General features: G+C 39.1%; 1 protein-coding gene across 1 annotated transcript in view; it reads right to left on the bottom strand.

Moving 5' to 3' along the window:
- Nucleotides 1-351: 351 nt before the first annotated feature.
- Slc5a8 (solute carrier family 5 member 8) overlaps nt 352-14,772 on the bottom strand; it is a 44,175-nt gene continuing 29,754 nt past the window's right edge. The window contains exons 11-15 of the mRNA XM_027929210.2: nt 9,729-9,815; nt 6,621-6,826; nt 4,079-4,182; nt 780-859; nt 352-477 (exon numbers count right to left, since the gene is read on the bottom strand). Of these exons, the coding sequence (XP_027785011.2) occupies nt 352-477; nt 780-859; nt 4,079-4,182; nt 6,621-6,826; nt 9,729-9,815 (603 nt within the window). The remainder of the gene's footprint in view (nt 478-779; nt 860-4,078; nt 4,183-6,620; nt 6,827-9,728; nt 9,816-14,772) is intronic.

The raw sequence follows: 14,772 nt of genomic DNA, 5'->3' as shown, positions 1-14,772 counted from the left end.
AAAGGCACGGAAAATATTGCCCAATAATGCCCAAAAAACATGCCTTTGGCCAACAAGTATCACAGGTACATGTGTGTATTAGCCTTCCAGCCTATATGTAGTCATAACTTTCACAACAGTATCTTCATTGAAATAAAAGTGAGAAATGCTGATGCTGAAACTCTTGACTCCAGAGTAGCATCAATGAATCAGTATGGAAAGAGAAGAAAGTTAGGACTTCTCTTTAAAAAAAATGTATTGCCCCATAACATGACAGACAAAAGAAAGACAGATAGATCTAAATCTGATCTAAATATCCTAGAAAACATAGAATCGAGGCATCATTTAAAATCATCTTGCTTTGGAGGTGTTTCACAAGCGAGTCCCATTGACCTTGCCCCTCTGATCTGTGAAATTCAATTCAATATGGTTGAAGGCAGGATTATCAGTTCCAAGATCCTCCACTGGATGAGATTTATAGCTTATATCATGCTGCTTCTAAAAGAAAATGTTAACATGGTGATTAGGAAAACAAGAAACTTCATTTGTTCAATGACAAATCATTGTTACTACGGTTTCTATTTCTGTAAACCAGCTTTGTAATCTACTGAGGGAGAGATGTACAACAGATATAAACCAGCAGATGATACAATGACACAGACACACAGAATTGTCAGAGGATAAGATAAATACCTTCCCTGTCCATTTCTGTTAAAAAAAAAAAAAAAGCTGAGAACTAGTGTTCTGTTCAGGGGATAAAGCCCAGTTTTCTAATTTAAGGTAAATGAAAGTCAACTTACTTTTTTAAAAATATCAAAATTGGATAAAAAGTCCTGTTTGGTTAGTAAGAATCTGGGGTCTAAGTTCTGTTTTCTTCCCCCTGGAGGGAAAACAAAAAATATGATTACATTGCTAAAATGATACCTATAACTACATGTTGACATCCCATCATACAGGCATTTAATTTATATACATTCAACTCTGTGGACTCATAAAAAACATGAAGAGAAAAAGAAACTTTCAAACCATGCTGAAGATTTAGCCCACCATTCCCCTTCAGTCTCTCACTATGATAAATACGAGCCTTGTAAGGTAAGAGGGTAAGAGAGAGGGAGGGAAAGAGGGAGAGAGAAAAAAATTATAACTAGCTCTTAAAATTAAGGCAACTGCTTCAGCTAGTGCTCAACAAGAGAGTCATCTGCTCCTATTCTGACAGAAAAACTGGCTTACAAGTATCCTTCATGATCCACCAATAAAATATCAAACCATCTGTCTCTGCTTGAGCTAGCAGAGCTGCCTTTCCCCAATTTTATGGCTACAAATACTGATGTGTGAGAAGAAATGCAGGAACAGGCTGGGGTTGTGGCTCAGTGGCAGAGCGCTTGCCTAGCATGTGTGAGGCACTGCATTCGATTCTCAGCACCAAGTATCAATAAATAAAAGTCCACTGACAACTACAAAAATATTTTTTTAAAAAAAAGAAATCAGGAAATTATGAACTGTTGAAAAATTAACTGAAAATTGATATAATTACTGATGTTTGATTTAAATCTTCTTCCCTAAGGTTTTGCTTCATGAAAAATAATTCTTTATTTGATATTTTATTTATGGCTCAAGAGGATGCATTTAAAAACTGTCTATGGTTCTCAAATAATCTCTATCCAAATCATCTAGGAGATGTGCTTAGTATGCAGATTTCCAGACTCCAGTCTGGACTGACCAAATTAGAACCCCTGTTGCCAGGGCCACTGAATCCTGATTTCTGCCAAGTTTCCAAGATAATTTTTATGCCCTTTAAAGTGTGTGAACCACCACTTTTGTATAAGTACTAGACTTTAAATTATGAGAATATGTATTTTTGGAGATAAGATGAGCTTTAAATTCATCCATTCAACATTACTGAGTACCTACTATGTGATAAGATTCTACTAGCTGCTGCAGAGACAGAGATGAGTAAGACAATCACTGCCTTCAGAGTTCGTGGGCTATTTACAAAAATATTTGTCCACATTTAACTGATGAACAGTATGTTTTAAAATATATTTCCTAAGGAATTTTAGAATTATATGTTCCCAGGTTTTTCCAAGGTGCTCACTGCTGGTGTTGAGTAGGAATAAGTCATTTATGAAATTAATGAAGGTATTTTTTTATTATTGGATGTCTGCTCACCTGGATAAAGTATTAGCTTTTAAAATAAAATACATACCTGTGTACAGTTATCAGTGTATTTAAGGTGGGGAGGGATTCTGTGTACAGAATCAATGTATTTAAGGTGGGGAGGGAATATTCAAAGGGAGTACTCTAATATTCCATTTCCTTTTTTAAAAGTGAGGGTAGACTAAAGTTCAAGGTCAAGTAGTATAAGAAGAGAGATACGTTTATTCCAGGTCTGAATAGCGGTAATTAGTAAGAAAAGTTTAAAATATGTCTTAATAAATATCAAAGAAGGTAAGGAATAAACCTACTGTGCTAGTGGTTTTTACTTAGAAAAAGCACAATACTTTGGGAAAAGAAAGAGAATACTTTAAAATAATCGAGGAGTAACAGGTAGTAACAAACTTTATAATTAATACAATGTCACAGAAGTTTGAAAGACAGTGCTATCCAGGTGTCAAAAAATAACAGTCGATAGTATGTTTTAAAAAGTGGCACAGCATTGGCAGCTTTGTAGCATAAAGCAAGCAAAGACATCAGACAGATCTGGACAAAGTATAATATTTCAGAGTATTTATAACACCTTGATAAAGAAGGCAGTGCAGGCTTCCCCTAATTTGGGTGCTAAGGATGTATATGTGGAAGGGGATGCGGGGAATTAAGGAGTCCATCCCTTTCCAACTACTACCCCAGCCAGAGTCACTGTGATGTCTCACCTGGATTACTGCAATAGCCTCCTGCCTGCCTCATTCCCCACAGACTATTCTCAAAACTGGAACAAGTGTACCTTTGAGAATTACTGGAATTAATTGAAAAAAAAAATCCACACAGTAGACCTAAAAGACACAGGGATAGAAAATTCGAGAGAAAAGACAAGAAAATAAGAGGAATTGTCCATCTCAAACATTTGACTAACAGGAGTTTCCAGAAAGAGAAAACAGAAAATGATAAGAAATTACAAAAGAAATAAGACGAGAAAATGCCCCAAACTGGAAGACATGGGTCTTCAGATTAAAAGGGCCTTGCTGAGGGCTGAGGGCAAGTCAATAGTTATGAAAATGGGTCACAGGCAAAGGGTCAGAAGTAGTGTGGCACTGGCAAGCCACAGAAGACCAGTAACCTACAAGAAAATTAAGACATCCTCTCAGAACACAGGTGCATTATTTTCAATTTAGTGGGTTTTTTTCAGACATGCAAAGTTTCCAAAACCTCTTCTATTATGCTTATTCAATTAAGGAAGTAAATAAGAATTAGAACTAGTGGGATATAAGCACCAGCAAACCCAACATAGGAGGGAAGCCAAGAGAATTCACACAATGAAGACAAAATAAATTTCCAGGATAAAAGCTCCATAGCAATTTTATACTCTGTGTATTATCAGTTGGATTTAAAAAAAAAAAAAAAAAACATATGTAGTTTTTAAAGTCTATGAACATTTTTTGGAAGCTTTTATACTATGCTTAGGAATAAAGATTATAATTATTATTCCTTCATGTTTATACCTTTTTATAGCTTACAAAGAACTGGTATGGGACAATGAAAAGATTCTGGCATAGGGTTGCTATAAAAATAATGTACAGAATCCTTATCTTTGTAGTAGCTACTATATAGTTTTCTTCAAACACTTTAGTTTTCTCTCATAGCAATCTGTGAAGTAGCCTGGTTAACTATTATCCTCATTTTGCACATAAGAAAACTAAGTTTCAAGGTAGTTATGTGACTTGCCTAGGTTCATGCAGCTACTAAGTGAAAGATCCAAAATTCAAACACAAATAGTCTTTTGATTTCAAGTCTGGGCTCTCAAATTTCCCATGAGTAAAATGGAAGAAATAATTAAACTAGTTGTTAGCAAGATCACAATAAGATAACATTAACAGTTATAAAACAGATACAGGAAAAACTGATACACAGGCAAATACAAGAATACTAATGTTAAGATAATTACCTGTTGATAAACTGATAAGCATCCCCACAATTATCGTTGTCAAAGTTCCAAGAGTGCTGAAGTACAGATATGATAAAGAATACCAATTATCCATTAGTGGAGTCCTAAAAGATAGCAAAAGCATATCTGAGGATTTCATGTAGGGCTGGGGATGCAGCTCAGTTGCAGAGCACTTGCCTAGCATGCACAATGATTTTATGTAATACTAGTAGTAAAACCTAGTGGGGTTATGGTTGGATATGAGGTTCCCCCCCGCCGAACTGTGCTAATGCAGGAATGTTCAGAGGTGAAATGATTCAGTTATGAGAGCTGTAACCTAATCAGTCCATTCTATTTGAATGGACTGACTGGGTGGTAACCGTAAGCAGGTAGGCATGGCTGGAGGAGGCAGGTTGCTGGGGGAGTGCCCTAGAAGGGCAATCTTCCCTGTAACCCCTTTTCTCCTCTTTTTCTCTGCTTCCTTCCCTCACCATGAGCTGAGTAGTTTTCTTTCACTGGGCCCTTACCCCCTGATGTTCTGCCTCATCTCTGGCCCAGGGCAATAGAGTCGACCATCTGTGGATTGAGACCTTTGAAACCATGAGCCCCCAATAAACTTTTCCTCCTCTATATAAAAGTGATTATTATGGTACCAGTCACATATTAAGCCTTGGCTGGTTTATTGGTTTCAGTAATCCAAATGACCATTCTGCCTTAGACTTTTAAACTAAAGGAGATACTTACAGAATTGGGGAAAATGCTAAGAGAAATTCAGGATGTCCTCTTTAGCTTCCCGTAGTCTCACCTCCCTTTCTGACTCTAGTGACTTTTCCAGCCCCTCCCATTAGTGCTTTTATCCTTGTCCAGACTCCCTCCCAAGTTTTTTGCCTCTGTCCACATAGCACCTCATTTTGACAGCCAAATGTGCCCCAGACTCTGGAAATACCTTTTCTCTCTATACATGAAGAGCTTCCCTGCCTTGAACTCCCCTGGTAGTCCCATTAGCAAGCATTCTCATAGCTGAATTCCCTCCATGACAAGAACGGCTTTGCTAATAATGGCTGTACAACAAAGTTCTTTCTTCCAGGAGTGGGTCCATTTTAAGAAGAAGACACCTTATCTAGACACTTAAGCAATGATTCTCTAGTATTGTTATTTTATGCAAACTGGCACTGTGGCAACACTTTGGGGACAGTGGCCTTATTTTTGCATTCCTCAAACATATCCACAAGATTTGTGCACTTTAAGCCTGTAGTTTTACAAATTCTAGCCCTCACATTATTGTCTATTCAAATAAGACACAGTGTGTATTATTTCATTAAGTGTTCATAGGCTCAAAAATATACTACATACCCAGCGGCTTAGGAGGCTGAGGCAGGAGGATTGCGAGTTCAAAGCCAGCCTCAGCAACCGCAAGGGGCTAAGCAACTCAGTGAGACCTTGTATCCAAGTAAAATACAAAATAGGGCTCAGGATGTGGCTCACTAGTGCCTCTTAGTTTAATTTCCGGTACCAAAAAAAAAAAAAAAATACACACACACACACACACACACACAACTAAAAACTCCAGCAAGAAGGTCACATCTGTAACTCATTGGTAGTGTGTTAAAGATTCACAATCTTTCTTTAGTAAATAGATATTTTAGGCAGCTTTTTTTGCCACTATGACCAAAAGACCTGATAAAAACAATTAGAAGAGGAAAAGTTTATTTGGTTTCATGGTTTCAGAGGTCTCAGTCCATAGATGGCCAATTTCATTACTCTGAGTCTGAGGTGAGACAGAACATCCTGGTGGAAGGGTGTGGCAGAGGAAAGCGGCTCAGGACATCTTATAAGGAAGCAGAGAAAGACTTCTGCCCTCACCAGGGACAAAATATATACCCTAAAGGCACACTCCAATGACCCACCTTCTCCAGCCACATCCTACCTGCCTACAGTTACCACCCAGTTAAATCCCTATCAGAGGATTAATGTTCTGATTGGTTAAAACTCTCATAACCCAATCATTTCACCTCTAAACTTTATTGTGCATGAGCTTTTGGGGGGCAACTATCTAAACCACAGCAGTAAAGGATCTATTTCAAAGATGTATAAACAATATTTTTTTTATAATTGAGTTTTTCATTGTAAAGTTTTTCAAAGAGAGATAATTCTTTAAGCAGATAGAGCTGGTGTTTGGTAGAGTTTATCCATAACAGAATTTTTAAATTAATATTCAAGTCTGGGGCTGAGGTGGTGGCTCAGTGGTAGAGTGCTTGCCTCATATGTATGAGGCACTGGGTTTGACCTTCAGCACCAAATTAAAAAAATAAACAAAATAAAGTTATTAGAAAAATATTCAAGTCTCCTTTAGATCTTTCGGTAAGACAGAAATTGTTGTACAAATTAAGAAAATACCGATTTTTCTTTTGCGATTGCTGAATAAGATGTTACAGCCAGAAAGTGACATGGGCTATACCCATTTCAGAATCAGAAAAAACACAGTGTTACAGGCTAGACAAAAAGCAGCTGGAGTTCTCTATTTGTCATTTAAATTTTAAAGACAGATTTTAAAACTTAGTACCTTTCAATGTTGTGTACTTGAAAAGCACTTGTAGAAAATGGCATTGCAGTGGCTGTCATCAAATCTGTCCTATTGTACGTGCTGTTGCAGCCATAGATTTCCAGAGGTAATGGCAGAGTTCTCTCAGGAAGTGGAGGATAAAGTTGAGCTCCAATTCCAACCCATAAGGAAATGGCAAATCCAGCCAAGAGGCCCAAAAGTGCTCCCTAGAGAAAGAAAATGCTTTTGAAAGAAAAATACAGAGTGCTTTGAAATGGGAATTAACATTAAGAAGTTAAGTTCAACATGATCCAAAGCCCAATTCACCAGCTCCCTTTCTAAAACTCGACTTCCTCGCAGGATTGCTGCCTTTTGTCATGGGTTCCATTGGCCCCTGGTCCCTCAGTCCAGACCTTTGTAGACTCTGTAACCCCTTCCCTTTTCCATATCACTTTTAACCAATCATGAATTCCTACCCATTTTTCTTTTCAAATGTCACATACTTTCATTTTTTCCATTATTCCCATGGCCAGTACTCTTCTCTGGCCTTCTCTTTTTCTCATATCCAAAAAATGAAAATAGTCACATAATTGGCTGCAAGGTAATTGTCACCAGCATTTCATTTAATCTGAGCAAATGGCACTCCACATGTGCAAAAAAGCATATCAGGTTTATCCTTACATTTAACAACATGCATGATTGTAACTGAGCTGTAGGACAACTAGGGAGAAGCTAGCAAACAGTTTTTACAAATGACTGTGATAGTGCCTTCAACAAAACCAAGACTTTATAAAGGTAAATGGAGACAGAGAGGGGAGAATTTGGTCAGCTGTGCCCTCTGAAGTTATAAGACTCAGGTACCCCCTTTTCACCAGAAATCCAGTGGTTCTGTTAGCTCTTGAATGATTTCAGCCCTGGTTCCAAATGATAGGGAAAAAGTAAACCCTGAGCTGGAAAGGCCCTCCCTCTGTAGTGAAATTTAGAAATCATGATCAATGAGGGTGGCCTGAGCATTAGGCGATACATGGAGAGGAAAGGCAGGAGAACCTGAAGTTAGGGGGAAAATAAAAGTGAAATCACAGTGTAGGAAACAGAACAGTGTATTGGTAGGAGAGTGGGAGGGTTGTTGATCAGATCAGGAGATTCCATGTTGTGGACAAGGATTTTCATAAGGTCTTTCTTTCTTTTTTTTTTTTTAGAGAGAGAGAGAGAGAATTTATATATATATATTTTAGTTATCGGCAGACACAACGTCTTTGTTTGTATGTGGTGCTGAGGATCGAACCCGGGCCGCACGCATGCCAGGCGAGCACGCTACCGCTTGAGCCACATCCCCAGCCCAGATCTTTCTTTAATAAGATGAGGTTAGCATAGTTGGTGGCCATCTGTGGACAGGCCAGACTTAGCTTACTTTTAGTGGGATACATGGCTTGATGTAATATTTTGGATATAAGGTGTCCCCTAAAAGCACCTGTGTTACTGCAGAAATATTCAGAGGTGAGATAATTAGATTATGAGAAATATAACCTAATCAGTTCACCCCAGTTTGAATGAATTAGATGAGTGATTAGGCAGGTAGGCCTTACCTAGAGAAAGTAGGTCACTGGGGGTGTTTAAATGCCCTACAGTCCCTTCCTGTTCTGCTTCCTGGCTGCCATGAACAGAGTGGCTCTTCTGCCACACATTTCTGCCATGGAGCTTTGCCTCACCTTTGGCCCAGAGGAATGGAATCAGCCATCCATGGACTGAACCCCTGAAACTGTAAGCCAAAATAGACTTTTCATCCTCTAAGTTATTTTTGTCAGACACTTTGTTCACAGCAATAAATAGCTAACACCCTTGATCAAGGATCCACAAAATTATAAAACTCATGAGGGAGAAATATCCAGAGCTCTACTCCCAAGATAGTGTTCAGCCCATTAATATTCACTGAATGAGGGAGGGTGCTGGAAGACAGAGAGAGGGGGTGGGAATAAAGCCTCTCCAAAAAAGGAAGGCGGATAACCTATGGTAAGAAGAAAAATAGTATGTTATTCTCCCCACCTCCTCCTCAAAAAGGCAAATAGGACCTAATCATCTACAGCTCTTTTGGAGGACATTTGTGGTAGCAACAAATGTCAAGAACCAAAAGCTGATCTTTCTTTTTTTTTTTTCTCAGACACTCAACAAACCATTATTCATTTCATAATGCAAAGACTCTTATAAAGCTTCAACTTTCTGAGACAAAATACTCTTTAATTGTGTGAATTTCTACCAAACTAGCTTTTTCATGACACTTCATTGAGAATTTTATTAAAATTAATAACAGCCCCTATTAATATCTGCCAATTGCCCATGCCTTATAAGGAAAATATAATTCTGTATGTTGAGTCATAGTCCAATAATCACTCTATAAATATCTGCAATAACTACACATACATTCTTATTTTTTCTTGAACTTCATCATATAGCAGAACTGAACCAGTGAACTTTCTCCTTTCAGAGAAGTAGCTTTAAGAGAAATAATGTGTATTTTATTTATTCCAAATAAAATTTAGATTTTCTAAGCCCAGATATGACTATGTAGGATAACAGAGATATTACCTCTTTCTGGATAAATATTCTTAATTATAATCACTGCTTATGAGCTAGACACCATGTTTTGATGGTAGAGTTATAAATATCAGGTGTATAATCTTCATGGTAAAAGTGGTGAAAATCTTATTACTTCTCTTTCCTGTATTATGACTACTCACAGATATCCTCGGTTTTATTGTTCTTAAAACTCTCATGTCTAAGCCTACTGATTTCCTTCCTTAAATCCTAGCCATTAATTCTTAAGAAGGGCAAGAATATAAATGCATGAAAACTGTTTCTCCTTTAGCTACATCATGGATACTTAAATTTTCACTGTATGATTCTTGAAGTTTCCATTCAGCTTTATACACACAAGGTCCCAATGCATAGCCTTTCACTACCCTCCATCAAAGCATCAAAGTCAAGTGAGCAATTTCAGTCACCAAGACAAGTAACAAATGACAGATCTCAAAGCAACCATATATTTATAATGGGGGTCGGTTAGAATGGGATGTAAAACTGCCTCTTTCGTTGGAAAAGTAAACTTTTCACATATTCATTTTTTATACTTACAATTGAGTTGGCAAAGGGAACCAAAATGCCCAAAGAAAACAAGCCCAACAGTGGTCCACCAACCATGCCAAATATGCTGAGCGCTGCCTACAAAAATAATATAAAGTTAGCAATTAGCAGCTTCAAATCCAAACAAAAATGTTTCAAAGTAATTTCATCACAATGAGGATCTGAAGTATTCAACCCCTCCTGAAAATCAGAATCGGATTCACGGCAGCCTTGTCATTGGCAAAAGGTCACTGGGACTTGGAAACTTCTGCTTCTCAATTCAGTTGTCCACCTTTTCCTTCAGGCATCCTCCAAAAAGGCATCAAAAAGCAAGAAGACAGAGTCACGAGACAGTGGGAGCCCTCGAATGGATGCCCACGTCACAGATCATCCTGTCGTAACTGGCTTCATCAGAACACGATGTTCTGATGGCGGGCAGTGCTCGCTTTGCTCTGATAGTCTCAAAATACTCCTCAAAGCAAGACTGTGGATAAGCACTGCTGTTGAGCAGTGATGGGGAGGAAACTCATGTGCCATTCCTCATCCGGTTCCCTAGGGATGGGACTAGAATGAAAAATATGATTAAAACAAAGATGAACCAAATGAGGCAGAAATATATTTAAAATCTACTTGGATAACTAACATTTCCTTTGATGTAGAGATGCTAAAACCACGAGAGTGAAAAAGATTGACAATGTGAAGCATGAAGACATGCAAATAACTGAAGCTTCCAAGACATGCATGTCCCCAATAGTGTTTCTGAGTAGGGGGGAGGGGAGGATAAGGAAAGGTTGGTCAGTAAGCACCAAATTAGAGTTTTATAGGAAAAATAAGTTCTGGCATCCTGTGGCACAGAAAAAGAATGACTATCGATAATGATATGACAATGGACTGTATATTTCCAAAAAGCTTAGAAGAAATGGTAAATACTTGAAAGGATAAATATATTTACCCTCATTTGAACATTACATAATGTGTACATGTATTGAAACCCCATAAGTATGTACAACTTTACATATTAATTAGAAATAAAGAATAGACAAGAGCATAAAAAGAAGAACTGAGGACATTTTGGTTTGTCTACAGGAAAGGAGAATTAAAAAAAAAGACTAAATCAAAGAGAGAAAATACCAAGTCAAGGAAATGCTAAAAAGTTATGGACTGTAGTATTTGATTAAAGCAAATTTTAAAGACTGTCTCGTGAGATAGAGAAAGAAGGGTGGGAACTGATGAGAGAGAAGTGGTGTTTGAGGGGATATGGACTCAAGGAAGCAATCAGGAGTGGGTTCACAGCAGAATCCATTAGACTGTGAGACAGACTCCGCTGAAGATGCAAAAGATCTTTGCATCTTTTGCACACAACCCACGAAGCCAGTTATGACAGGATAAAGGCAGATATTTAAATAAGAATCTGATAGAGGAATAAGATGGTGGTTTGCAATGAATTCAGGAAGAACTGGCTTGGGGTTATAATGGTTCTGCCACAACATCTCATTGCATACAATCAGGACAGAGCCAAAAGTACTGGAAAAAGTGGGCAACGCAATAAGAGCTAACAGCAGTAATGCTGGAGAAAAGCACACTCAGAATCAGTTTATTTCATTATGGTTAGGTGTGCTGATAGGCCTGGAACTTCTGTACCAATTCATTTTCTCATATAATAAGGGACAAGATCAAACTATTTTGACAACTTGTATGCTCAAAGCAGCAACCAATCAGAACAGACCCAAGCCTGAGGATTGAAGCAAGATTCTGGAGGGCTCCAACTTTGCTCATCATTAACCTTTGTTTCTAGATCATTAAGAGGTGCAAAAGTCCCAGAGGAGGAGCCCATAGAGTCAAAAAGTACCCAAGGTGATCAGAGAAGTGGGTATTTATGTGCCAATAGCTAAATAGGTACATTCAAGCTGAATTTGCTAACTGTCTACTTTTTCCTGGGCACTGCAGTAGGCACCAGATGTCCCATACAATGGTGAATTACAATGATATAATCCTCCCTCTCATGAAATTACAGACCACTTAGTAAAACAAACGTCAAACACATACCTGCAATAAAGCATGATAATGGAGATGATAAAGGAATTGCTAGCACTCTGGTCACATTTAGCATAAGCAAACTCAAAACTTAGCTGGGTAACAGAGAAGGTATGTTTGAATAAAAAACGTTTAAGTTAAAGGATAAACAGAACTTAAGCAGTTGAGATAGAAAAGAAGGTTGCTCTAGGCAGAGCAGGGGACCAGTGCTGGGGCACATGTGCTAAAGATGGCAAAGTACACACCAAGTTCACAAGAAACCATTCCAAAGATCAGCTATCTTCTCCATCCCAACAACTTCCAGAAGCAGGAGGGAACTTTCCAACCTAAAATAATTCTCCATAAAAAAAAAGCTAACAAGGTTGGACACAGTGGTGCATGCCTATAATCCCAGTAGCTCCAGAAGCTGAGGCAGAAGGATTTTGAGTTCAAAGCCAGCCTCATCAAAAGCAAGGTGCTAAGCAACTCAGTGAGCTCTGTCTCTAAATAAAATACAAAATAGGACTGGGGATGTGACTCAGTGGTTAAGTGTCCCTGAGTTCAATCCCCAGTACTCTCTCCCTGCAAAAAAATAATGCTGCAGGAGGGGAGGGACCCTTAGGTTAAAACAAAACAACAACAAAAATGAATATAGGTTTTTTCACTTCCAAGAAGATAGAGTGGACATATTCTTTTCTATTCCACTTGCTAATAAAGCTAAAAATCCTGGACATTACACATAAACTGAACATAAGAAGAAGAACATGAAAGGAATCTGAAGGGTTAGGAAAGGCAGACAGGCTACCTCAGGGCCTGACAAGCAACCTGGTGAGTTCTCTGGGTTTTCTTTTTGCTTTATATACCCAGTCTTAGGGCTAAGGAAATCAGCCAACCCAGAAAGAGCTCTAGGTACAGGAAAAAAAAAAAAAAAACTCCAACAAAATAAAATCCTGCCCTCTGTAAACACAAGACAAGAAAAGGAATCACCTAGAAAAAGAAAAATTAGACAACAGGGCTGCTATCCATCCAAACACCACAGAATAAACTGTCACCCCACCCACAACCATACCAGTAAAATCCAAGTAGGTTGCCTATAACAGGGTGCTCCTATGTTAAATAATGTCACAGAAAGCCTAGTGGAGAATCAGGACTTTCACCAGGGTCAGCAGGAACAAAGCCACCTCCCTCATGGTTTCAGTGGACACTACCCTACCCTATCATGTTTTGGGGTGTTGGAAGGTCCTAGTTCACCAGCTTCCCCGAGGTTGACTGCATTATACATTAAAGATGAGGTTCGGGAGGCTGAGACAGGAGGATTGCAAGTTCAAAGCTAGCCTCAGCAATGCGAGATGCTAACTCAGTGAGACCCTGTCTCTAAATAAAATACAAAATAGGGCTGGTTGTATTGCTCAGTGGTCAAGTGCCCCTGAGCTCAATCCCTGGTACCCTTCCTCCCACCAAAAAAAAGAAAAAAAAAGATGAGTCTTAGAAACCACCTCAAGCCGTTCATTCCAGCTGCATTCTTACAAGTTAGGTAGTGAGAGCAGGTTGGTATTATGGGACAGAAATATTTAGAGGGTCAGATGATTAATTGACCTTGAGGTTCTCTATCCTGAGACCATTTTCAGAATCTGGGGGATTCTTCTCTCTTTCTTATACAAAATGCATTCAGTATAGTTACTAGGTATTTCTTTCACAGAGGAAGTTGAAGCTATTCTTGCAACGGTAACCTTTGTTCTAAGGTTTATAAAAGCTGTATTTGCTGAGGGGATTTTGTTTCTTGGAAATCCCCAGGCCAGGTTGCATCATAGTGCTAATTGACACACAGTATTAATTCTGCAAGACACTTGAGTGGGCTTATGGTTGTTATTAAGCCACAATAAGTCTCATAGTGTACTACATTCCACCTCCTGACCCTGAAGAGGTCAATAACTTAGAAAGTACCTAAACTTGAAAGTATACTCCATGGCCATTCAAGTCTCAAACATATCTGCTGTTAGCACATTGAGGAGGAGTCAGTGGCATCCTCAGAATAATCTGGTAGGAACCAAACTGCATTATCAGCAGAGGGCATAGAATAGGTTCAGTGTCTAACTGAACATTAAGATAAGGAGAGGGGGGGGGTTCAGCTGTAGACTTAGGGCAGACTCGCCAATGGTGAGGGAAGTTTGTGGTTCAAAAGTAGTTTCAGGGTGTGCATGAGTGGCAGAAGGTCAGTGAAGTCATATCCAGCAAGCTGAAAGGTTGGCCCCTGGTAGGTGACCAAAATGACCCATGGAGGAAGATGACGATAACTTCAATTCCAAGAGATCAATGAATAGTCTGGGAAGGCACAATTAGATGTGAAACATCAGACTGCATGGAACTGGAAAAGGCAGTGGGCACACTGGGGCTTGGAAAAATGGCCACATGAGGATGTAGAAGGAGTTGAACAGACCTAGTAGTAACAGGCTTGGAACTGCTTCATTACAAAGCAATGGCATGTGGGAGTGAGTCAGGAGGATTAAGAGGACTTGAAACCAAGCAATAAGCTCTGGAGATACTGTGTGTGCTATGGGTGATATCAAAGATGCTTGACCTTGGGTATGGTCAAACCAAGCCAAAGTTTGAGCCTTGTCCATCTCAAATGGCTGCCAGTCTCAACAGCTGTTTATTTAGGAGTTGGAGGCTATGCAAACAGTGGTGGAGGAGGCTCAAGAGACTACTGGGCAAATACACCAGTAAAGGCCTTACCAGGTGCCAATGTAGTCAGGGTTGATGGGTTGGTCTGTGCCACCCTCCCAGGTATAAGGCAGCAATGTTGTCAGTGAAGTCATCCTTATAGTAGATGGAAAAAATGGTGCTCAGCTGTCTGGGTCGGTGGGTGGATGGGCCCTGTCTGCTTAAGTATCATCAGGAAGAATTCATGAGGTCTGTTGGAGATGAGCCAATCTTGGAGCACCCTTCAACATTTTATTGCCAAAAGACATTGCTCTGTCCTTATTTCACATGGCTGGATGGGTCTCATTCCATGGGCAATGGGCCTGGGGAGGCTGGAGAGTGG

Source organism: Marmota flaviventris, chromosome 3 (assembly GCF_047511675.1).
Source record: "Marmota flaviventris isolate mMarFla1 chromosome 3, mMarFla1.hap1, whole genome shotgun sequence".
Classification (NCBI taxonomy): Eukaryota; Metazoa; Chordata; class Mammalia; order Rodentia; family Sciuridae; genus Marmota; species Marmota flaviventris.
The sequence above is the reverse complement of the archived record's forward strand: the minus strand, read 5'-3'. Positions and strand labels throughout refer to the sequence as shown.